The sequence below is a fragment of the Alternaria metachromatica genome (genome assembly GCF_023757995.1).
Source record: "Alternaria metachromatica strain BMP 0045 chromosome Unknown scaffold_29, whole genome shotgun sequence".
NCBI lineage: Eukaryota > Fungi > Ascomycota > Dothideomycetes > Pleosporales > Pleosporaceae > Alternaria > Alternaria metachromatica.
In genome coordinates, this window is record NW_026055520.1 from 287,298 (window position 1) to 310,762 (window position 23,465).

At 52.1% G+C, this 23,465-nt stretch overlaps 10 protein-coding genes and 1 non-coding gene across 11 annotated transcripts; 5 read left to right on the forward strand and 6 right to left on the reverse strand.

Moving 5' to 3' along the window:
- Window positions 1-434: 434 nt before the first annotated feature.
- On the forward strand, window positions 435-1,243 carry J4E83_009055 (uncharacterized protein; the record flags this gene model as incomplete). Its single annotated transcript, XM_049335948.1, has 2 exons — window positions 435-778; window positions 838-1,243. 2 exons carry the CDS (start codon window positions 435-437, stop codon window positions 1,241-1,243), a joined length of 750 nt encoding a protein of 249 aa, XP_049184982.1.
- Window positions 1,244-1,620: 377 nt separating this feature from the next.
- Window positions 1,621-1,757, reverse strand: J4E83_009056. The gene has a single exon. It is a non-coding gene; the product is annotated as a tRNA-Arg (tRNA).
- A 435-nt stretch (window positions 1,758-2,192) lies between these two features.
- J4E83_009057 (uncharacterized protein) lies at window positions 2,193-3,023 on the reverse strand (the record flags this gene model as incomplete). The annotated part of the gene is made up of 1 exon (XM_049335949.1): window positions 2,193-3,023. One exon carries the CDS (start codon window positions 3,021-3,023, stop codon window positions 2,193-2,195), a length of 831 nt encoding a protein of 276 aa, XP_049184983.1.
- A 742-nt stretch (window positions 3,024-3,765) lies between these two features.
- Window positions 3,766-5,516, reverse strand: J4E83_009058 (uncharacterized protein; the record flags this gene model as incomplete). The annotated part of the gene is made up of 5 exons (XM_049335950.1): window positions 3,766-4,605; window positions 4,659-4,992; window positions 5,057-5,112; window positions 5,163-5,245; window positions 5,294-5,516. 5 exons carry the CDS (start codon window positions 5,514-5,516, stop codon window positions 3,766-3,768), a joined length of 1,536 nt encoding a protein of 511 aa, XP_049184984.1.
- A 1,113-nt stretch (window positions 5,517-6,629) lies between these two features.
- Window positions 6,630-7,093, forward strand: J4E83_009059 (uncharacterized protein; the record flags this gene model as incomplete). Its single annotated transcript, XM_049335951.1, has 4 exons — window positions 6,630-6,665; window positions 6,717-6,844; window positions 6,895-6,936; window positions 6,988-7,093. 4 exons carry the CDS (start codon window positions 6,630-6,632, stop codon window positions 7,091-7,093), a joined length of 312 nt encoding a protein of 103 aa, XP_049184985.1.
- Window positions 7,094-7,496: 403 nt separating this feature from the next.
- J4E83_009060 (uncharacterized protein) lies at window positions 7,497-7,920 on the forward strand (the record flags this gene model as incomplete). Its single annotated transcript, XM_049335952.1, has 2 exons — window positions 7,497-7,823; window positions 7,891-7,920. 2 exons carry the CDS (start codon window positions 7,497-7,499, stop codon window positions 7,918-7,920), a joined length of 357 nt encoding a protein of 118 aa, XP_049184986.1.
- A 3,358-nt stretch (window positions 7,921-11,278) lies between these two features.
- J4E83_009061 (uncharacterized protein) lies at window positions 11,279-11,707 on the reverse strand (the record flags this gene model as incomplete). The annotated part of the gene is made up of 1 exon (XM_049335953.1): window positions 11,279-11,707. The coding sequence occupies one exon, from the start codon at window positions 11,705-11,707 to the stop codon at window positions 11,279-11,281; it is 429 nt and encodes a 142-aa protein (XP_049184987.1).
- Window positions 11,708-12,251: 544 nt separating this feature from the next.
- Window positions 12,252-13,274, forward strand: J4E83_009062 (uncharacterized protein; the record flags this gene model as incomplete). Its single annotated transcript, XM_049335954.1, has 2 exons — window positions 12,252-12,376; window positions 12,458-13,274. The coding sequence occupies 2 exons, from the start codon at window positions 12,252-12,254 to the stop codon at window positions 13,272-13,274; spliced, it is 942 nt and encodes a 313-aa protein (XP_049184988.1).
- A 1,997-nt stretch (window positions 13,275-15,271) lies between these two features.
- J4E83_009063 (uncharacterized protein) lies at window positions 15,272-16,293 on the reverse strand (the record flags this gene model as incomplete). Its single annotated transcript, XM_049335955.1, has 4 exons — window positions 15,272-15,621; window positions 15,674-15,835; window positions 15,886-15,974; window positions 16,265-16,293. The coding sequence occupies 4 exons, from the start codon at window positions 16,291-16,293 to the stop codon at window positions 15,272-15,274; spliced, it is 630 nt and encodes a 209-aa protein (XP_049184989.1).
- Window positions 16,294-19,586: 3,293 nt separating this feature from the next.
- On the forward strand, window positions 19,587-22,124 carry J4E83_009064 (uncharacterized protein; the record flags this gene model as incomplete). Its single annotated transcript, XM_049335956.1, has 1 exon — window positions 19,587-22,124. One exon carries the CDS (start codon window positions 19,587-19,589, stop codon window positions 22,122-22,124), a length of 2,538 nt encoding a protein of 845 aa, XP_049184990.1.
- Window positions 22,125-22,152: 28 nt separating this feature from the next.
- On the reverse strand, window positions 22,153-23,287 carry J4E83_009065 (uncharacterized protein; the record flags this gene model as incomplete). Its single annotated transcript, XM_049335957.1, has 3 exons — window positions 22,153-22,192; window positions 22,248-23,172; window positions 23,224-23,287. The coding sequence occupies 3 exons, from the start codon at window positions 23,285-23,287 to the stop codon at window positions 22,153-22,155; spliced, it is 1,029 nt and encodes a 342-aa protein (XP_049184991.1).
- Between the last annotated feature and the right edge of the window lie 178 nt (window positions 23,288-23,465).

Here is a 23,465-nt window from a genome sequence, read left to right on the forward strand (position 1 = left end):
GACGACTGATACGACTAACATGACCTCGGGAGATTGAATGGGAATAAATTACGGCCGTAAACGGTCTGAACTTCCTCCGGACTTCACGCTTTGCGCTTTACCCCACAGAACGACCCATTACCTAGATGGGATCCTGCTGAGTAACACGGTACAGAGGATTTAAGCTAGCGCTTACCAACAAGATGCTATAGAATGCCTAGGTATAGAGTACCCCAGATTACTGATCGACTTCACTTCGAACTTCTTCCACATCGTGATGCTTACGAAACATTGAAGCTGCGTAGCTGTCCAACGTACCTTCCATAACCTCAGCTGTCCTTGCTCATATGGAACACAAATCCATATTTTCTTTTTACAAACAGAAACGAAACGACCCGTCTTACCTACAGCTGCTATCCCAATCTCACGATACAGACATCGGAAGCGCAACAGCCATGACCAACAAGCCCATCGCCATCATCGCGGGTGTCGGCTCAGGCACCGGTGCATCCCTCGCCCGCCGCTTCGCAAAATCCTACCCCGTCGTTCTTCTTGCCCGCAATCCCTCTAACTTCGATGCGCTTGCCGAAGAAATAAACAAGTCCGGTGGTGAGGCTATCGGCATTTCCACGGACGTCAGCAGCGAAGAGAGCGTGAAGAACGCTTTCGCGAAGATCAAAGAAGTCCATGGCGGGGCGCCTGTCGCAGCCATGATCTTCAACGCAAGTGCGAGACCGTCTAGGAAGCCATTCCTGGAGTTGACAACGGAGGAGTTTGGCATGGGGTGGGAGGTCAGCGTGTATGTTGCTCGTTCCAATGTCGACATGTACACAGTACTAACAAACCTCGAACGCATAGAAAAGGAGCATTCCACATCGCCCAAAACGCCATCCCGCTCCTCCTCACCCACGTACAGTCCAACCCACCCAGCGGCACCTACCCACCAACTCTAATCTTCACGGGTGCGACAGCCAGCGTGAAATCAAACGCCCAAATGTCCTCTTTCTCGACCGGAAAGTTTGCTTTGCGCGCGCTATCTACGAGCCTCGCCAAGGAGTTTGGTCCGCAAGGTGTACACGTTGCGCACGCGATCATTGATGGTGTGATCGATATCGAGCTTACGAAGAAATACATCGAGGGGAAACCAGAAGAGGCGAGTATTGGGAGTGAGGATATTGCAGAGGTTTACTGGGGGCTACACACTCAAGGACGAAGGGGCTGGGTTAATGAGGTTGATGTAAGGCCAATGCTGGAGAAGTGGTAGAGGAACTAATGGAGTAGAGATAGCCAGAGTAGTGTAGAACACCATGAAGATTTGACCCAGCAAGAATGAGGCTGACTGCGCAGTTGATCTGCCGTTGGAAGGCCGATTGCGGGGTAATGCTGCAACGAGTCCGTCAGGCAAGCATCGTCAACGTCTAGCAGCCTTGCTCTTTTAAGGAACAAAAAGAATTAAAAAAAAAGAAATCGAAGCTACTCAGCCGCGGCGCGGGGGCAGCGAGGTACATAGCCAGGTCGCACTCACACTCTTACTGCTGGTTGTGGGGATCACTCGGCGGCTCGTCAAATTCTTTTCTCGGCTTGTTCTAAACTTCATGCGGACCCTAAACGCAGTACTTTATAGAACGGCCAAAAAGAAGACGAAGCCCATGGGGATCGAACCCACAACCTGATGAACTGTTAGATGGTGCTGGAATGAGAGGTGATTGGTGAAGTGTACCTTTGGTGATTATGCTTTCTGACCGAAAACCAACGCGCTACCATTGCGCCAAGGCTCCGAATATATTTCGATATAGAAATTCTCAAATGCAACGTATATATTCTCAGTCGTCAAAATGCTGCAGCGGTTTCAAAGCGGGTCTTTTCGACGTAAAACGCTCGATCAAGGAAGAGCCAAGCAGTCTTCCCATAGGACGTGTGCTGTCTTCGCATGAGGGGCAGTGTGCGTCGTGCTAATGCTTTGACACATCACTACGCCCCACATCGGACCACAAACTTCGTGTGGCTGCGTAGCTTCATGCGAATCACTGGCAAACTCAGAACAGAACGGTTTTACGTCGTTTGGATAGCAGAGTCGCTAGACAAGACATTTATTGCTTACAAGAAAGTCTTACACAAACACTTCCACGTGCGTGGAGTTTTCCAGACGCCAAACCTATGCAATCGCTAATCAACACGACATGTACGCCAGACTAAGAACAGTGTACAAGCTCTCAATTCCGCGGCTTCCTCCACAGCTCCTCCGGGTCCAGTTGCCGTGTTGGAGACACTCCACTACTCGGCTGCGAGTACTCAATACCACATGCGCCGCGATCCAAAGCAAGCGTGTTCAAGTTCCAATGGAGCTGCTCATCAGGATCTGTCGCCAAGCTCGTTCGGGTACGTCCCTGAGGCTGGTATTGTGCTTGCTCGGCATTTGAGTTATTTGACGCCATCAAAGAAAGAGATAATGTGTCAAGCTCGGTCGCAAAGTCCATCTCCTCTTTGCTAGCTTCCAGGGCAGAGCAAATGTTGCTCGGTCGTGTTTTTGCTTTAATTTCCAACTCGTATACTCGCTGGTCGCGCGAGAACTCTGCTTCGAGCTGTCGGTGCTCGGCATACCACTGCTCGTACTGCTCTTTACTCATTTGTCCCATAGGAGGGTAGGTCGCGTTGTGCGCCGCTTGCCGTTGTTCCCAAATCTTCGCTGCTTCGGCTTGAATGCATTCGTTACATACAAAGGCAGCGTCAACGGTGTCGCCATACGGATCGATGCAGTTTTCGCCACAGTCTTCGACAAGATCCGTCCGGATGCGGTGAGAGCAGAGTAGCTGGTGATAGAGACGACCTTGGCACGGCGCAAAACGCTTGGTCCGGATGTTGTTGAACGTAGAGGCGGGTATTTGTTGCGAGGTAGATGAAGAGGCGAAGGGGTTGTTTGCTCCTTCGTCCGGGGTGCTCGTCCAGCCCCATCGACATGCCATTACAAGATTTGCGTGAGACATGGTGTCGTCGGAGACTTTAGAATTTGGCATGGCCCTAAAGGCACTGTTTGAAAAATCCATAATGAGGTTAATCTCCAAGTTGGACTTTTGAAGTTTGCAGAAGATATGCGGGTGGCGTCAGCTGACAACGCGTGGTTGCCTTGAGTGATGGTATTGATTGGTCCTTCGAAAGTTACACAGTATCGAAGTGATTGATGTTGTGCGATTCCCGACGCGAAAGTGATAAAGGTCTGCGTTGAATAATCGGCGCTGTTCCTGTGGTCGCGTGGAGGTGCATCGTGTGTGCACAGAGCGCTAACAGAGTGTGACGCTAGCTATCGCAAGGCGTTCACTCTATGGTCCCCGGCAGTGAAAGGTGTATTGGCAACTCTGGTGAAGCGGACCGATAGTTCGTATGAATGTGCTGCTGAATCCTCGACGGATGATGTGCTGCTGGGATGGGCTGCGATAAAACGTGGTGAGTCGTCGCGCGACGCGCTGCCTGGGTGGCCAAAGCTCGCGATAGACGCTAAGCCTTGTTCGGGCCGATGACGATATGGAACCTTCCAGTATCTCGCCAACTCAGCATCCAGCCACTCACCAGCCTTCACACATGTATCACGAGTAGTTTTGATTGAGACACTGAGGAAAAGCAATCTGAAGAGGGGAACTGTTGTCTCAGCACCTGTACGCGTCGTCATACAGTGAGGTGACGGAAGAAGGGGGTGGCGAAGAAGTAAAACAGGGGGACCAATCGATGCACAATCCTGCTAATCGTCTCTATATCCAACTCACTACCCTACAATCTCCAGTTTCCAAGTCTCTAGATTAAGAATCTGAACCCTCTCTCGGCACCAACCCCAGGGACAGCGTTGATTGCGCCTTCAACGTGTTCTCCACGAGCAAGTTTCTTGTTCAGTCGCCCCAGTATAATGCGCATAATGACCGCCATGATAATGGCCAGTGCTGCAGTCGCGCAATCCACACTCAGGGGAACCGTCAAATCCGCCGGACCACTCTTTGGCTGAGGATACATGTAGCTTGCATAAATCGAGCTCGTGTTACTGATCGCGTTGATGAAAGCCAGTGCTGCCGCCCTCTTCGCTGGCGGGCGGGGCAAAGAGTTGGAAATCCAGGCCAGAGCTACGACATATCCAGTGTATACACCAGGTACCATCAGCATCATGGCGACGTAGCGAGGTGCTGTTGCAGTCGTAGCGGCGGCAAGGATGAAGGCTGCTACGCCGACGCAGAGAGGGAGGACAATGTGGAAGAATCGTTCGCCGGTGCGGTCGGCATGCCAGGCGTTGAGGTAGGTGGTGATGACCGCGAGAACGTAAGGTGGTGCTGTTAGCAAAAGCGTCTCGATGTTTGGGTATCCTAGCGTCTTGACCACTGTTGGGAAGAAGTTGGTAACACTAGCCGAGGATACGTTCGCCAGAAGCATGATCGTAAGGACCCAAGTCTTGATATCGAGTAAAGCAAGCTTTAGACCGTGGAAGAAGGTCTGGGATTCCGCAGAGACCCAGTCGTCTTCGCCAACGTCTTCCTGAAGCCTGTAGACGGCGAGTTGGCGTTCTTCCTCTGTGAGCCAGGAAGTTGTTCGAGGGAAGTTGGGTAGGATCCAGAAGGCGCCAAAGGCAATCGCGACGGTAATGATACCCTGAAGGATCAGCTAACATCCCAGATATCCAGCTCGGCGCGTACGATACTTACCTCGATTATGAACACCCAACGCCACGCTCTCAAGCCCTGCGTGCCATCCATATTACTCGTGATCCCCGCGGTAATGAGCCCACCGAAGGCGCCCGAGATCAAACTTCCAGAGTAAAGCACCGCCGTTCTCAGACCCAGCTCCTTCCTCGTATACCAAGCGCTGAGGTAGAACAGACATCCTGGGAAGTATGCGGCTTCGATGAATCCCAGGAAGAAACGGCACACCACCAGTCCTGCGAAGTTCTGGCATGCAGCAGTCGCACCCGATATGATGCCCCAGATGATCATGCACGTCGGAAGGTATATGGCTGGTTTTCCGGTCTTGTTGAGGAACCTAAAGATGAGTGTACGAAGTCAGTATTTGTCTCACATACAGTTCGTACATGGATATTACTAACAGGTTTGACGGGATCTGCATGAGGATGTAACCGACGAAGAGGATGGAGACGGTGGTCTATAGTAGTCAGGAGGTGCTTTATGGGCGTAGCTCAAACAGTTGCATACCTGATACTGCACACTGGTGAGTTCCAATTCATCCTGGAGACCTGCTAGTCGAACGGCAGCGATGTTATTCCTATCAAGGTAATCTGAGCATCGTTAGCGCTGTCTGCCTGTGGTCATCTACCAAGACATACTCATGATATACATCAGGATAATCATCGGCAACAATCTCGTATCGATCTTCCGTCGCATCCTCTTCTCTGCTTCAATCCTTTCCTCGGCACTCATAGCAGCCACCAACGGCGGTGGGACCAGCTTGCGATGCCCATCGATGACCCCATTTCCTGCTTCCAGAGTAGTAGGCGCGATTTTGTCATCCGAGATATGCTCGATCGAAGGTTTTCGGTCGTCGGCCATTGTCGTGCGCGTCGAGCGAACTATGCGATTATCGATTCGACGTAGGCAATGCGATGGCGTCAAGCTGAAATGTGGTCAAGGTGAGGGCGCAGCGACAAGAGACGACAAGCAACACTGCGGGGCCCCAAGCTTCCACTTATATGAAGCTTGCCCGTACTCCCAAGCATTTACCGGGATAGCTCGCGCCATGTACGTCGTCCAACGTCCGTCATGCGACGAAGACATACCAAAGCACACCCTTACCACCTAGCCGAGGGACGGTTGCCGACAACCGTGCAGGAATGTCGGCCCGCTGTAGAGATCAACACCTCACGGCGACCTGGCAGCACATGTGATTCGTTAATTGGGCTATCATTTAGTCGTAGTAATATGCTGATGCAACGGGTGTGCATGTGACGCGGGCTGCGCGTGGTTTAGTGGGTTCGTGTTGGAGGATAAATCGACATGCGGGGTGAAGATCGACCGAAGCGTCATAGTTGGCGTAACGAATCCGGGGTAGCTGAACGGCTTATTGCACGGCAACTGCAAGCGACACACCCTTTTTTCTTCCATCACCATTCTCATCGCCGACTTCGCGGCCTCCATGACTTTTCGCTTCTCTTGGCACCTTGAGTACGTAGTATAGCTCGGTTTGGCTAAGGTCAGCGCTGCCTCCACTGCTCATGGCGCGAGCACCCCGAACGGTCACCCTGGCAGCTACAAGGGGCGACAAGCTCTATCCACGACTGCAAAAGCTCTTATGCAGTCACCACGGGGGGATTTTGTTTGAGATGGTTCAATTGAGCTACACAGGACGAGCCATGGAGCAGACAATGAGACACGCCTGTCGAATGACACATGCCATAATCGCATCACCCTCGTTTGTGTCCCTCTATGCTAACAAAGATTCATCCGTGGTCACACCGCAAAGCGCAAGGTAAAGGCAGGTAAGATACTCGCTGCCTACGTTGGGCTCCGCATCTTCGCAAACGGCCAGATATAAGATAACAATTTACCCAAGTAATCTTGACTTCTCAACTCTACTACCCAACAGCAAATTCAATCGCCATCACAAACAATTACCTCAACTCAGCCGCTCCCGACGCCAATTATCCCAATACCAACTACAACATCATGCCCGCGGTACCAAAAGACCATTATCTCTGGACTGTAACAATACAAGTTACACTTAATCGCCGTACCGAGTGCTAATCATGATAGGTCATCGTCCGAGGAAGAGATGGCCCTGCGAACAGCGCGAAAGCAGCGGAGGTCAGGGCCCTAGTCGCGGCAACTGCGGGATGCACCATCGTCAAAGACTTCCACCCTATGGAGGGTCATGGCTTCATGTACGGTAACGACGTGCCTTTCTCGAAGTCTCAAACTAACAGTACTATAGCTACCACATGGCCAATACTGTTGAGTCAAACCCACTTCAAGAGTATGTTGGCTTGGACGCGCGTGCCCAAGTGCAACTGAAGCGCCATCGCAGGTCTGAAGAGTCCATGAAGGAAGGGATCGTAGACGTTTCACAGGTCGAGGAGGGCGCCGAAATTCCTTACATTGCTGCGGACCTGGAACATAGCGACCCTGACTAAGAAGTTCCGATCTATACAAAGCACGCGGCTTAGTTTCGGGTGGGCATGTTGGGGCAAGATCACGAATTCTAGAGTGTGTGTCGATGCCGGTCATTCGATGAGGCACGGCTGTAGACCTTCGGCTTCCTGAGCGCCATGAATTAGAACCACAATTCCTACTAGGCTGCCATCATCTATTTGAGCGAATAAACGTTGCTAGAAATCATAAGAGTAGGTACTGACCGCGTCGTAGCGCGAACCCCAACCACGGTTCTCTACGAGGCGCAGCCCGCGCGCCTGCTCTACAAAAAAGCCTGCACTTGCGTCCCATCGTTTCTTCCTTCATACCGCTCTCAGACTTTTGCTTAGATTCCACCACTGCAACCGACCACACTAAGCAATAATTTCCACAGCATACACAACCATGTTCAACGAAAAGGACACCCTCCCGGCTTATACCACCACCTCAACCCCACAGCTATCATGGCGTGTTCCAGCCACCAGCACACGAACGCCAGAACAGCAGTTCAAGCTGGACCTAGAAGCTCAAAAGAACGACAATGAGCTCGCAAGGATTCAGGCGGAATTCGATGAAGAAACGAGAAAGACGAAGATCGACCTAGTCTTCCTCACCATCAAGCTCCTCATCTTCACTATCGCGGCAGTGTATATCCTGGGGTTTGTTTCCGACGTACTCGCTACACGCGCGCTACACGCCAAAGCAGTGGTCAAGGCTACGCCAGCTGCAAAGGTATGTTTTAGTTTGCAGAGGTACCTTTTGTGTGAGATACTGATGCCTTCGTAGTCTTGTTTCCCAGAAGGGCCTTGTTATACGCAAGAAGAAGTAGCATCTTTCGTCGATGATTATTTTTCTGAACACAAGGAGGAGATTGACGAGGAAATTGATCAGGCGATCAGACAAGCCATGGGTTTGTAGGCCGTCTCAATTCACGTTGTCGCACCGCGCATGTGTCAACGAACGCTTTGCACTCCTAATGAGACGACCTTGGAAGGTTTCGATGAGTACTCATAGAATTATACCTTGTTTTAGAAGCTGTTCACCTGTTAAAACTGGATAGTAAGCATGCGGCAAGTGTGTTATTCGCGTATGACAGTGGGGTAATGACCCAAACTAACGGCAGCGATAACCTCTTCCCCGTTCTAGACCTTCAAGAAGTGCAGAATTGAAGATGGTGCCACGGAGGTGGCTAGTCAAGAGATGCAGCGCAGGTTATCATGCTGAAGACGCGATGGCAAACCCAAAAGCATGCTCATGCAGCCACGAAGGACATCAACGTTGGATTTTGATACAAGTACGTAGTTAGTCCTAGGGACGACATTCACAGCCATCGATGACATCGATATCCAGATATCCTTCCTCCAAAATCCACCTGATGTATGCGAAAACTTGTTCTTCGGCTGGCATTGTATCAGGCCGATCCATCTCGTCGTAGTGTGACATCGCAGATTCCAGAGTTACGCTGAATATGTGAGGGTCATACAGAGCCTGGTAACTCGGAGTCCATTGTCGTGGTACGGGAAGTCCATTCTTGCAACACTGAGAGTGCTGACCGCCGAAACCTGAGGGGCCGTAATAGCTCTTTGGCCATCCGTTTTTCCATGTGGGTCTCTGCAGATTCCATAAGGAATAATGTCTCCTCCCAAGAGAACAGCAAGTATGTCCACCCCCCAGGAAATCGAACAAAACATGTCGCGTAAACAGGTAGATATACTGATCCAGCAGAGGCTTTGGTGGATCCAAATCTGCGATGAACTCCCGAACTTGATCTTTTTGTGGAGGATCACGCCAATCACTTGCGCCATCGAATACGAATTTGGCAGGTGTGCAGCCATCGGGGGAGCACATGCAAGAGCAGTCATCGTACGGTATACCAAGTTTCTCATGTAACAGTTCAATGTAGTGTCGCTTCATGGTTGATGTGTCACTGGAAGCTGTCTCAGTGGCAAGCATGCCCTTTGCGAAGAGATGAAGAGCAGTCAAACGGACGTCCGTATGCCTAGAATCTAACCCCACACCTCTGTTCGCAAACCAGTCAATCATGTCAAAATTGTGACAGAACCAACTCAGCAAGAACGGCGTCCACCCGTTGTCGTTGGGTTCGTCAAAAAGGCGAAATCCGGAACACCACAGTTGATTTGCGGCTTGTGCCGTCAATTGAATCGGTCTGCTCCTATCCATGCAGAAAATATAAAGTCTCTTTCCGTCGAGTTCCAGAGCTGGAGGGATATCTACCCCATACGATAGAAGCGTCTCCATGATCGACGGCGCACGCCGTTCCTGTAGTTCCCCGAGCGTCAACTCGAGCTTGGTAGATACAGAAGGTGGCAAATATGATATGGCCATATCTCTAAGACGATTATGGCGATCATATAGCGCCTGGATGAGTTGGGACAAGATCTGTGATTTTTCGTCTTCTTCGTGCAACATTAGCGCATATTGCAATAGGCTGCAGTCGTTTGCAGGGGTAAAAAGCCCGCAGTCGGCGTTGAGCAAGCATCGGACAGAATCGACAATTCCTAAAGCCACGGCAAGATGTATAGGTCGCCGACCATAGTTGTCTTCGGTGTTCACATCCACGCCTGTTCCAACTAACATTCTCAGCCCCGTTGGCCACAAGACGGCGAAATGGATTGGAGCAAGTCCGTTGACGGGTGATTTACGGTTCAAGATTGATGAGTTAGCTGTGTCGATCATGCGGCGGAAATGCTCCGTTTGCTGTCCCAGGATCACTGGCAAGATGTGTCCCAGATCTATGACTGCGACGCATCAGCTATTATACTTTCACACGTATCATGAAACTCACGATCAATCTGGTCTTCGAAGATCGCCAACTGTTTGACGTAGTTACGGAATTCCGTGCATTGGAGACCACGACCCATAACACCTAGGTAAGGTTTTGAGGTATGTCCGCCAGATTGCACAAGTTGATCAACTACGTTAATGAATAATCTCGATCTCTCCGGGGTCGAACACTTTAATTCCTCCGCGATTGGATTTACAAGTCGGTCACACATAGTACCTACATGATCCCTCAAATAGGCAAACCCGACACCGGGTGAGGTGTTGTTCAACGTGTTTGGATCGGCTCCGCCATCCAATAAACATTGAACAATGGCAGTGTAGTCATTGTATGTGCCGTACAGATGAGCTTCTAGGATGAATAAGCGAACGACTTCCTATCATACAATTAACATGATACGCAGAAGACAACGTTGCAATCGCTTACACTCAGCAAAGTGCGGCCATCACTATCAGTGTCGAGAACTGAGGCTTCTCCGTTGTCGAACAACCGTTGTAGAGTAACTTGAAGCTGAGGAACCTCTGGGTGATGCAGTCGTGTAACCCAACGGCGATCTTTAAGCTCCTTCCCAGTGTTTGCAATCGCACGAAACGCAGGCGACGTCTTCGAATCGACGAGCCGGCTTGTACCAACCACAATCGGACTAATCGAAAAGGGACTCATGGTTGACCAGTTTCTTATCTTAGTACCGAAGTCTATGGTGTGGCAAAGAAGCCAAGAGGGTGGGACAATCTGCATAGTGACTTCGAGACTTTGTTCTGAGTTTCGGTATTCGGGACAGTGTGAGAAGTGTTGGGTTCGGAAGGTCCGTGTGAACCGAAGGACTGACAACGGCTGCCACCGACGTGCAGTACCGACGGTGCGGCATTTGCATTTTTTATGTCTACGGCCATGGTTCTCCGTACCTTGCTGAAATTGTTGGCTTGCCGAGGAGCCGGCATAGACATGACCCGTAACGTAGCCGGACTGTACATGTGGGCTGGATTTGCCTGGGCCTAAAGTCAACATTTCGATGGCCGCGATGATCTGCTCTGTATTTGCCAAAGTCATCGCCGTGATCTGTCGACTTGTTTCCCGTGCTGTTGCATCCGTATCGTATCCTGCCAGGAGGCGTTGACTATTTTCCAAGATGTGCTCCGTTCTGATGGAAGTGGTCGCGAGGGTACGATCGACCCGTTCGATGTGGGGAAGTAGGTGTGCTGTGTTTGTTGCGATGTTATTAGACGTATTGTCGACTATCTTGACAAGCGTCAGGGTATCGCTAACATCAAGCCGCGTCTGGTCTGCAGTCGCCGCGATACTTGATGCGAGCTTGCTGTACGCTAGTCAATACAGTGGTCTTCTCCAGGCCGGTTGATCAGCTTCAGTCTCCTTGGAAATCCACTTACAGATTCGCTGCTTCCAACCACAGGGAGAGGGTGCTCTTCTTCTGTTCAAGTCGATCACATATGCTTGCCACCTCTTCTTTCTTACGGACGGAGCAGATGGCATCCCAGCCTCGTCGCAACACACCATCATTCTTACGGCCGAGCAGACCTTCCAGCGTCTTACGCAACTCTTCAGCGAGATCAATGTACTCAGCTAGAGGCGTGTCAAAAGCCGAGGACGCCACTGCCGTCGCGAAACCAGGCAAGCGGTGATTCTGGATCTGTTGCGCGATCTCGATTTGCTGACGTAGGTCGGTCTGCAGCTGGACAAAACGCCGCGGCACATTGCGCACATCTGAGCAGAAGCGTTCGAGACAGGATGAGAGGCGGAGAGCTACGTCCACGAACTGGACAACAGCGGCGACGGCGCCCAGCACCTCCGCCATTTGAGGTTTTGTGATAAGAAAGATGAATAACAGCAGCGGGGAATGGGTTCATATGCATAAGCACGGCTGACTTAGCTCATTCTGAACGAATAGAATGCGTGCATGATCTTGTACGTGGCGTTGGCGAGGATAAGCTTCAGCCCTGCTACCAAATTGGCGAAGGCGATGAGCTAAGGTCGGAGTTTGGTCCGCTTCATGTCAAGCACGGGCGACTGAGATGTGCCCGGCCGTAGCTGGCATTCATTGTAGATTATTCACATCGTGGTCGTGGTGAAGGTAACAGTGAAGGTAGGTTTGGATGAGATGGATGGCAGCTCCTGGACCCTGACGCTAGCAATCATTCACGGTTAGCGCTACATTCATCGGAATCGCCTTCCGAGATGGCGCGGCGACAATCGTAAGCTCTTGGTAGCCTAACCGCCTTCTCGAGGCTTCCGATGCTTGCTCAGCTTCGTTATTACACACTGTCGCCTCCGTATTAGCTCTCTAGCATCTTCTTCACTCAGCCGTCCACACATATATCATTCCCATATCCACCACAACCATGGCAGCCAACGAATCAAGCTACACCGAGATGAAGGGCGACTTAGAAGCAATCGGGGCGCATTGCCAGATGGAATACTGCAATGTACTAGACTTCCTACCATTCCGCTGCGAGAGTTGTCATGGGTAGGTCCTTACCACATCCAAGTCTACGCGTCCCACGCGTACCTACACACCATACACCACCATACTAACACCCGCGCCCAGGAAATTCTGCCTCGACCACCGCACCGAATACGCGCACAAATGCCCCAAAGAAGGCGAATGGGCGCGCCAAAAAGCCAAAAACGCCCAAAACACCACGCCATCCGCCCCCAAACCCAGCGTCTACAACCACGACTCACAATGCGCCGACCCCTCCTGCAAGACCTTCATAGACACCGCGCGCGCCCAAGGCGTCCACTGTCCCCGCTGTAACAGACGATACTGCCTCAAACACCGCTTCGAAGAAGACCATTCCTGTTCGACCCTCACGCCCCTCGGCGCGCGCCCCCAGAACTACGTCCAAGCACGCACGCAAACCGCGCTCACTCGATTGAAAGCATGGGCGGAGCAAAAGAAAAAGGACGACGAGAAACGGCGCTCTTCATCCAAGAAAACAGGCGGTTTCCTCGGCCTAGGCAAATCCTCCTCTTCCTCCACCGCATCCTCCGCCCAAGCGGAACTCAACGCCCTCAAACGCGTCGCCAAAGGCGAAGCCAGCATCCCCGCCGAGAAACGCATATACCTCCACGTCGAAGCCTCGGCCGATACAACGAAAGCGAAATACCCCACGGGGAAATTCTTCTACAATAAAGAATGGACAGTAGGACGTGTGTTGGATATGGCGGCGAAGGCGCTGCAGGTGCAGAATGTGAATAATCGGGGTGGGGGTGAGGAGGAGAAGCTACGGGTATTTCACGTGGAGGGGGGACGGTTGCTGAAGTTTAGTGAGAAGATTGGGGAGCCGTGTCAGAATGGGAATATGATTGTGTTGTTGAGGGGGGTGGGGAGTGGAGAGGCGCCGGATTTGATTGATTTGTAGCTGGGAGGGGCTGTGGGAGCATTGCATGGCATGGCGTTTTGTGGATGTGTTTTGTGGATGTGTTTTTTGCGCTGGAGATACCCTAGTGCTTATGATGGCATGATTGAATGAATGGATGAGTGATTATATGTGTAAAGAGAGCGTACATATTTCGTCGAAGGCGTGACTCAGTATGTCAACTATTCTGGAGCAACAGACAACACACACCCCAACCACCGACGAGCATAGACGTAAGCTCGATACAATCATTATATTTAGATTTATCCTAATTCGGTACTGATACAGCACTAAGTGGGCGTCGAGCACTTCGAACGCCGGTGCCATCTCCCATCGCATGTAAATGCAGAACCCCAATGTAAACGCCAATGCCAACGCTATATCGCACGAACCATGCCCTTGGTATATACCCATTGCCCTCTCTGCTTGTGTGCTTGACCAACTCGCGCCATACGACCTGCACACGTCGGTCTGATGTGCTTCTGGCCTTCCTGGGCGTGTCCCAGTGTCCGCGGCGGAGGTGTATCGTTCGCATCCGTAATGTGGGTTGTGTCGTCGCGCAACGAATGTTACTCTGTCTGGATCGAATCTCGCTCGACGTATGTATCGCAACATGTATCCATCTCTTGCCCTCATTCGTCATCTATTCAGTCGTCCTCGTGCTCCTTATTACTGCACTTCAACCCATGTATCTTTGTCCCCCAACCAACACTCCCGAGGTTATTCGCGCCATCTGAAATAGAGAGAAACTGATCCATATTCTCGTCGCCGCTGCAGTCGTAATTGCTGTGGTAAGATTAGCTGCCGCTCTCTGAAATACCTACCCCATCTACCGCACAATAGACTTACTCATAAAACCGGCAGCTCCAATAATCATCTCTGTCCAGCACAGCCTTGACATCGTGTCCGCCTACCAAAATACTCTGCACGCGGCCATCAATGCTGTATCCCTTATGTTAGCACAACCACTCCCCCAATCCTACGCGAAAGCGACAGGTGTGCGCAACATACAGATTATTATCCAGCGAGAGACACTGGTTATTATACGCGTCGACGCTGACTTCGCTCAAAAACGACGGCGCAGCAAAAAGCTGCACTTTGATCTTTGTGCCGCTGATGGTATCATCGGCGAGTACGGAGCCCGTCCAAGCCAGCAGTATTGCGGACGCGGAAACGAGGCGGCTACTGGGCTTCATATCGGCGGCATGCGATACGTCCGAGGAGTCGCGCGGCGAGTGGTCGTAGGAAGGCGCAAATGGGGTGAGGCTCGGTAATCGGGGTAAAGCGTTCGTGACGGCGTCAAGGGCAGGCGTGCGACCAGCGATGAGGAAAGGATGAAGTCGGTGGTGGATGACGGCGGGTGTGTGGGTCGGGGGTCAGGTGGGCGATGTGGTTGGGCGGAGTGGGAGGGATGCACCGCCTCCTCATTGCCGTTATGACCGCACGGACGTTTGCGACGGGATCGTGACTGCCAATCTCCCTATAACCTCTGCATAGCTTGTCTTCACGATGCGGCAATGCGATGCGCGATATATGTCGTCTCGGTGCTAGATGGACTGCGAGCTTGTGCGATTAGATGGTGCGTATATGGCTACCTAAAGGCCGCGTGTGCTACATGGCTAGTTCTCGAGTCCGGCTTCGCGGCTTGACGTCACATGTTATTCCATAACAATATTACGCCTACATAGCTAGAACGACTTAGGGCCCGATCATGTTCACTAAGAAGGGACCGAGGGTCTAGGGAATATAATCCCGATGTTCTTATCGCATGCTGTTTATCGCGAGGACTACAAGGTGGTAAATGTGCAGACATGCCGCAGAGCGTTCGATTCTGAAAATGCGGTTTCGACTATCCCGGTACAACGAGTTCCCGAGGGATTGGAGCAGGGGATTGAGCGGACGGTGTTCGCTGTGAGGACAATAGACGGGTAGTCATTACTATCATTTCCTTCTATCTTTTATGCAGTTCAAATAACGATCAGGAACACTGACACACCAACCTAAAACACATTCCTCGTACTAGTGACCTCGAAATCTGTAGTCACCATCACATTATCTTTCCCATCTTGCAAGCGTGACCCATCAGTGGTTCCAGTTGGTGTAGGGCTAGCCTTTCGGTCCAGAAAAGTCAACTCCATTTCATCGTCCATAGTGCCGCCCTGAATATTCGAGCTGTGCCCGTTGAAGTTGATACCTTTGCTACCGATCGTTTTGCCGGAGCCAGCTTGCAAATAGCCTGAGTTGCTGCGGTTGGATGAGGTAGCGGGTGTGGGTTTGATGATGAGTGCCTTCAAGGACGGGAGCGAGACGACGATGACGGCTGTGCACATTTCGGCCGTGCACCAAAGGTCTGGGGGCTGTTAGTGGAGGCTTGGGGAGGTGAGATGGGAAGGGTGACGTACTGCCGTCGGCGTCGGCGATGTCGTAGTCCATGTTGTAGACGATGAAACGGGCGAGACTGATTGCCATCGTGATGGCGCCTAGAGAGAAGATTCCGACCAGGCCGACCTTTTGTCTTCTACGCAGCTTCAAGCAGTTGAAGATGAAGAATGGAAGGCCGAATACTGGGAACAGTATTAGCTCATGTTTCAGGAAGTGACTTTGGGCTACGTACGCAGCAGATCGGTGCCGAAGTTGAGTGTCCAGTTGACCACCAGATTGGAGTAGGTATTCCATGTTGAGTTGAGCTGGTTCTCGATAGACCTTTTGGAAAGTAGATGTTAGCCAAGAAACAACTTGATCGAAGTAAGGGTAAAGGCCGTACCAATTGTCGGAGATGTTTGGCGCGAGAAGAGTATCGCACAGTATGCTCGCAACAAAGCAGGCGATCACGATCGCAGTAGTGGCATATACTGCGTAACGAAGACGTCTGAAGCCTTGCGGGATCAACCACCAGTAGAAAGCCACCAGCGAAACTTTGGGGAAGTACAGCCCTGTGTCGAAGAAGTAGATAGACACGAATACGACCTAGCAGCAAACACCTGTCAGCTCACTCGTCCTCGTTGCGTATCTTGAAGGTCATGTTTTTTACGTACCTTCAGGTATTCGACGGAGTCGCTCCTTGTCTCCTCATCCAGGGGATGATCAATCAAGATGTAAAGCGCTCTTGTAGAGCAGGCAAACCATCCAAGCGCGCAGATGAAGCCTCCCCAAACGAGGTAGTCGGGTAGAGTCAATGAACGGTGCTCCAGACAAAGACGGACCCAACATCTTAGTATCGTAACACCCAGTGCCAACACGAGGAGTATCCCCTGGATAACCTGTGGATGTGAGTGAGACTTCAAATCATTCGGGCTCGCGTAGTTCTTACTATAGAAGTGACTATCTCCATCGCGGCAGCATACACACACAGTATGTGTGGCCGGTGGAGTTTAAGTTCGCCCCAATGGGAACAAACGGAGAGAAGTGGTGAGTGAGGTCAAGTGCGAACTCTACTTGGGGTTGTTTGACATCTTCACACCTGCATATAGCGGGCAGCGCGAAGCCTAGGGTCAGGGTAGGTTAAAAGGGAGTGGTATGATCCGGCGTCTTGTGCTACACGTCGGAATCATGAGTCGCATAGTTCCAGGCGGCTGGTAGCGTCTGTCCCGTGCTGATCAGTAGTCGATCAACCGGCTCCGCGGCCACTGCGGGTGAGACGAACCCTTTTTTCCTTTTGCTTAACGGGCATGAGAAGCTTCGGTATTCTGCGAATACGAGCTTCGCACTGACGTGACAACGTTGCCCGAACGTCATGAGGTTATCGCAACGTTTGTACGCGCAAGATAGATAGCAGGTATCAACATGCCTCACTCTTATGGCGCCGCGTCTCGGACGTGAGCGGGAACATTCCCCGTCCCGTCCATAATTTATCTTAATCTTGCCGCGAGTTGTACAGTCTCTGTCGTCGGGCAGGCATCATGCATCCACGGAACTGACAAAGGGAGCTGAGCAAACAATGAAACACCAGTACCATACCAACACATCACTAGAAGAAGCCGAAGCAGCTCGAGAACTTCTGAGCCGCGAATCGGGACACTCGAATGCACAGCGAACGTGGTAAGCTAAGTGCGGGCGCCGTCACGAAGTGCTTGAGTCCATCAGTGTCCTTGGTTGAGCTTGTCGTGGAGCTACCGCACGCTATAGAGCTGTCCTGGGATATCCTCGTGGCTTCTGCCCAGCCGGTCCAATTTTGCGTTGAGACAGCCTCGTGGCGATGGACGACGCACGCTTGACTCGCGGCAGGGTCAGATAGCATTCCAACGACTTGGCGATTTCGCGGGGTTGCCTCCGATCAGCATGCAATCCCTCGGAGTGGTCGCGGTCGACTTTCCCTCGACGTCGTCGGTCCTTCTTCACTCATGAAGCGACTGGGAACCTGCGTGCGCGTCTGACACGCCGTAGGCTAAATGTCTTTAATTTGCGATCGAAGGCGTTCCGTAGCGCCATGGTGGATTCCTTGTTTCTCCAAAAGCCCCGACCCTAGATTCCACAATCATCGCGCACTGATCTACAGATCTCTGTGGAGTGGGCCAACGGACCCGTGGAGATGGCCTGGATCAGAGGTCGAGGGTACAGTACCCTTGGCAAAATCAGCGTCTGGTGTCGCAGCCATGCTCCGACCCTCCAGGGGCTCTGCGCTAGAGGGGAATGACGCGACATCAGCAAACCTTATACAGTAGGGCCAACTGTGCCACTTTGACATCTGGATCATGTCAATAGGCTTGCAGATTTCCAGATAAATGAGCTTGGTATGGAGCGCGAGATTCCTCGGCACAAGATATCTCGGCAAAGTCAAGAACATAATGCGCGACTCTTAATCGCGCCATTCTGGTAAGTCGCCTTGAGAGGGGAGCGCAAACTGGTGACGCTTGTATATCCTCCTTGGGGATAAGACAAGATCCAGGTATCGTCGCGATGTAAGAGCAGGATGGATGTGGTAGAAAGCGGTCCAACCCAGCCTGCCACGCAATGCAGGCCGTCGCAGCTTCCTAAATTGAGATGACGACGAGCTGATATCATCAAGAGGATTCGAACAGTTCAAAAGTAGCTCTCTTCGACCATGGGAGCCGATAGAAGACATTCGATGCGATACAGAAAAGATGGCGGTGGTTCTGGTGTTCTGGAGATTATGGACGGCATTGGTGATGACGGCACGCACGAAAGACCTGGTCAAAGCTCCTCGCTGAGTAACTGCACCCGTGCACTCGTCCCGATTCATCCCGCCTCAGAGGAAGGGACCATCATAGGGCATCCAGCGTGTACAATATCACTGAGGTTCCCATCGCCGATATATCTTCTCTGCCTCAGAACTGAGCCGCCCTCGAGACGCCCTTGTCGTGGCTGCCTTGCCGCTTCGTTGCTTCCTGCTACTTGGTCCGACCCTCCCGCAATGCAGGTCTCCTTAGCAGCCGCAGCGCAATAGTGTATACGACAATAGTAACGAGGCTCGCGCTCGCCCACGTCCCGTAGGACTGAAAGTATGTGAGATCCCTCTGCTTGTAGCCAGCAATTTGCATCGAAGTCGTTCGCAAAAGCCCGGTGAGAGAGCCGATGACCAGATAGTCCTTCAGACCAACATTGGCAAGATCCATCTCCACTGCGCGCTGATATGGCGGGAAAGAACGCGTTGTTGGAGGATAGGTAAGCAACTAACGACCTAGCAGTGGCTTGGAAGGTTCTGATGACAATATGTTCGCGGCAGTGGCATCTGAACGATCGAGATAAGCGTGGTGGATGTGGGCTTCGGAATTTCGGTTCTCCATGCAGGGCTGAGGCACTCCTAGCTTGGCAACTTGAGAACAAAGAAACACCCACCGATCACTTTTCATATCGGCGCTACGGCATGTTGACAATGCTCCCCACGACAAGAGAGAAGTTCACAAACGACGAGCGGCGGAAAAGAGCGTTGACGCGACATCTATGGCAGCCGAATTGAGAGCATCCCGAAGTTCTCCGCCCACGTGCTGCATTCACGAACCTAATTCGCTTATACCGCATGCTCATCTCGCACTCCCAGCCAAAGTCCTCCAGAGGCTGCGATGAACGCCCCTTTGCGGCCATGATCCCAGTGTTGGACGGCTTTCCGTGCGCCGGCACCACAGCCCGCTTGCGCCTTTGTCAGGGTCTCGGAAGCCAGTCTTCCACCCGGTAGTAGTGAACGCCTGAAATGTCACTTTTAGTGACAAGGCTGGATTAAAGCATGCTGACAAGCAATCAAACATCAATGCCGGGAACACTTTTACCCCGCGCTCTCCTGGCATCCCTCACCACCTGGCAGCGCTTCATCGCAGCCAATACAGCTACATCAATCTCGAACAAAGAGCTTAAGAAACAATGGCGGTGCAGCAAGAAGAGCAGCGATATGCAGACGGCTTTGCTGAGTACGGCAACTTCTATGGCGGACCATCCTTCGAATACCTTGCGCCCCACCCGTCGATATCTCCAACAATAACAGGGAAGGCTGACGAGAATGTCACTTATCTGAACCATACTCACAAGGTGCCGCAAAAGCGGCAAGAGGCAGCAAGTCTTCCGTTGGCATCTTCCATTGCTGGGTCTGGGGCCAGTATCGCTATGCAGCCACTCACAGCCGATGGCATATCTCTCAAGTCTGGCAACGTCTTCTCACCACTGCGCGAAGGACCACTACTATCGCATAACCCTCAAATGGAACCCTTTCCTGAGCCCCCAACCGATGGATTCTCCCGACCCCCAGGAAGCGAAGACTCGCAAGCTGTTCGGCCACAATTCCCACAACGCGCGTCGAAGTCTTCTCCACCACAGCCTTTACGATTTCTGAAACATGCATCAACAGTCCCCCCTACTCCTCCGATGTCTTGGGGAAGCAGCGATAGCACTGAAGATGGTCTGTCAGACAGGATGCAATCCATGTATATCGCTTTCGATCATCCTCCGCCCTCCACTTCGACACCACAACCACTGCAGGTCGTCCATGGCATTTCTGAGCGTGTGAGCACTGCCTACATGGCGAATGGTAATCGCAGCTCTAGCATGGGCTCATCCGTATTACCAGATTTACCTGGGGGGCTAGATCAGTCATCACGAAGAAATATCTCTATATCCACCACGCAAAGTATAGAGAGTGAAGCATCCGACATGAGTCCCGGCGATGCTCGAGCTGAGACACTGCGCAGACTGAGCAGGAAGGAGCCGCCATCAGATCGGAAGGGTGCATCTCCTTTCAAGAAGAGCTTCCTACTCAAAAGAGCGGCTACTACGCCAAATTCAGCTAGTGGTCCATCACAAAACGACCTTACCGATATTCTCGAAGAAGCTGCTGCGGAGGGTAGTCTTTCACTGGTCAGGGCAGTCATCAGTATGGGAGCTGATCCTATGTATCGATCAACTAGTAAGTTGAAGAAGGTAAAGCACGAGGCCCTAGCGAAAGCTACCATGAACGGACGAGCCAGAGTGGTCGACTATCTCTTGAGAGAGGGTGCCACTTACGGAGACGCAACGAAGAGAGAAGACTACACTCCAATGGATCGCGCGCTCTTGGCGGCTGCCTACAAGGGACATGCAGACCTCATCGATTGTCTTGTATATCATGGCGCAAACCCAATGGTCGAGCAATGGCCAAGAGAGATGTATGACGCGCAGCACTATTGGAATGAGATCCAGGTTCGTGTTACAAAGACCAGCTTCCTTGATGGCCTATCAAAATGGAAAAATGTCGATCGCGGTATGAGTACCCTCAAACTCGTCATGCAGCATCAAAACTTCGATCCTACAGCCTTCGTTTCAGGCGCATTCGACAACAAGAGCGAAATCAAGAACGCCGGTGTCACAAATCGCCCGTGGCAGATGACGTACGAGTACTCTGTTCTGTCTTGCTTCGTTCGTGCCGGATGGGCAGATGCAGTGGAAGAGATGTTGAGCATGAAAGGCATGCCAAGGGACTACGAGAAAGAAGACGATGTTTTGCTGCACCAAGAAAAGCTTACAAGACTCGTATCACCAATCAACGCGTTGACCAAAGAGACCTGGGATAAGCGACCGGAAGACGCACTTCGCATACTAAGGCTACTGATCGACAGAGGCTTTAATCTATGTCTCACGCAACGGACGGCTACAGATCTGGGCCCAAGGACAGCGCTCAGCCGTGCGATCTCAGCAGACGCTGCACAGGCGGTCGAACTCATCTTGCAGACCAAAGGCAGTTTGGTACGAGAGGAAATCTCGTTCCGACGAAACAAGAAAGAGACCAAAGCACTGCCACTCGCCACTGCCCTCGCACTCGACTCGCTGGAAACAGCTCGCGTACTTCTCAGAGCAGGCGCACATCCCCGCGACCCAGCTTTCGAAGACATGAATGTACTGCAATTCGCCGCGTACCAAAACAGTCCGACCAACACTACAATGCTCGAAGAGATGATCGGCCTCGCCCCAGAACTAACATACGATGCTTTGAGCTACGCCATAAAGGGCTCTAACAAAGACGCAGTGCGCGTCCTTCTCAACGCCATCTCCGCAGCAGCTCTGCGCGAACAAATCGCCGCTCTACCACCCATATACGACATGCTTCTGCATTGCACTCCACCCACCAGACCAGAAGTTCAGACCCAGTACCTTGAGCTCATCGATATGGTGGTCCAATGGGATGTTGGATATGCGTTGCAGCGACCCAGGCTTTCGGCGATTTTGTCGGCGATTCGGAAAGACAACTACATCGGTATGGAGAAGTTACTCCAGAACGGCGTGGTGGATGGCAGGAGTCTGGTCTTGAACAGCAAGGCGCAGCCGTGCGGCGAGTTGGGGACATGGACTATGCTCGAGTGCTGCGAGTTGACGGATAGGAGTGCGGAGTGGTTGGGTTTGCTGAGGAGTTATGGGGCGCCGCTGTATCATTGATACTTACTGATGTCCTGCGTAAAATGCCTTATAGCTGCTTCAACCTCGGGCTTCCGTCCCCATTTGCCCTTGTACTTGCCACCTTGCTGTTTAATTCTCTCTTTCTTCGTCTCGGCAACCCACTCTCCGCGGAATCTCTGTCTGGGCTTTGCTTCACCCTCTTGTGCCATCTTCCTCTTGGTGCTTCCTTCTCGCCCGTTGACATGTCCCTGGTTGACTGGATTGGCCGCGACCCATTCCTCGAGCTGCGGTCTGAGCTTGGGGCCCCAGACATGTTCACCAGCATCCAGATCATCATACGGGATCGCAGCGGTATCCTCCGGAAACGGAGAAGGCTGGAGCACAAAATTGGCTTGCACTTCGCGCTTCAGCGCAGCCATGTGCGAAACGGTATGGCAAGCGACGCCTAGATCGTGCGCAAAGCTCCGAACGTAGAAGCCAGAACACACTGTCAATCTGATCCGCACCGCGGGTGCTGGAGCGGGTTCCTCTTCGCCGGGGAAGGCGAAGTCATGCTGACCCGCATCGTACCATTCCAGTAAATCACACCTCTTCACTTCCATCTCCCTACTTTCCAATGCGCGAGGCAACTCCTTGCCCTGCCGAACATACTCACAAGCTTTTATGCCGTTGATCTTCAGTGCAGAGTACACGGGTGGAACTTGCTGGATTGTTCCTAGAAAGTTGGGTAGCTGTTCCTCGACAAGCTGACGAATCACGTGCGAGGCGTCTGCTCTTGTCTTCATAGTTCCAGTACAGTCGTAGCTGTCAGTACTCATACCGAATAGAATGGTGGTGTCGTAGCTTTTGTCACATGCTAGGTACTGTGAGAGCGATCGTGTGCCACGCCCGATCCCTACGATGAGGACGCCGGAGGCTAGGGGATCAAGTGTGCCGCCATGACCTAGGCGGAATACTTGGTCGGGAGATTTGCTGGTACGTTTGGGCTGGTGTTTGCGCAGTGGCGCGAATGTATCTGAGGAAGCGAATGTTGACTGGAGTTTAAGAAGCACGTCTGCTGAGGAGACATTCGCAGGCTTCACCACGGCTATATAGAGTTAGTAACAAGGTGCGGGCAGGAGGCGAAGAGATCACTTACCGAAAACACCTTCAAGAACTTGTTCATGTTGCTCCGCAACAACTTTGCCGTTTTCGTCTTCCATCGTATCGCAAGTCACGTTATGTCGCGTCGTGAATGTTTGGTCCTGTTGCGCTAGAGGGAAGAATTGTCTAGATCGCGGGGCTAGCGCGTTCTGAAGTTCGCCCCACCCCACGCCCTACGCCTTGCATGCCTCGCAATATCTAGCAGTCGGCCAGAGACAGCCCGAGGTTCTTTGCGGT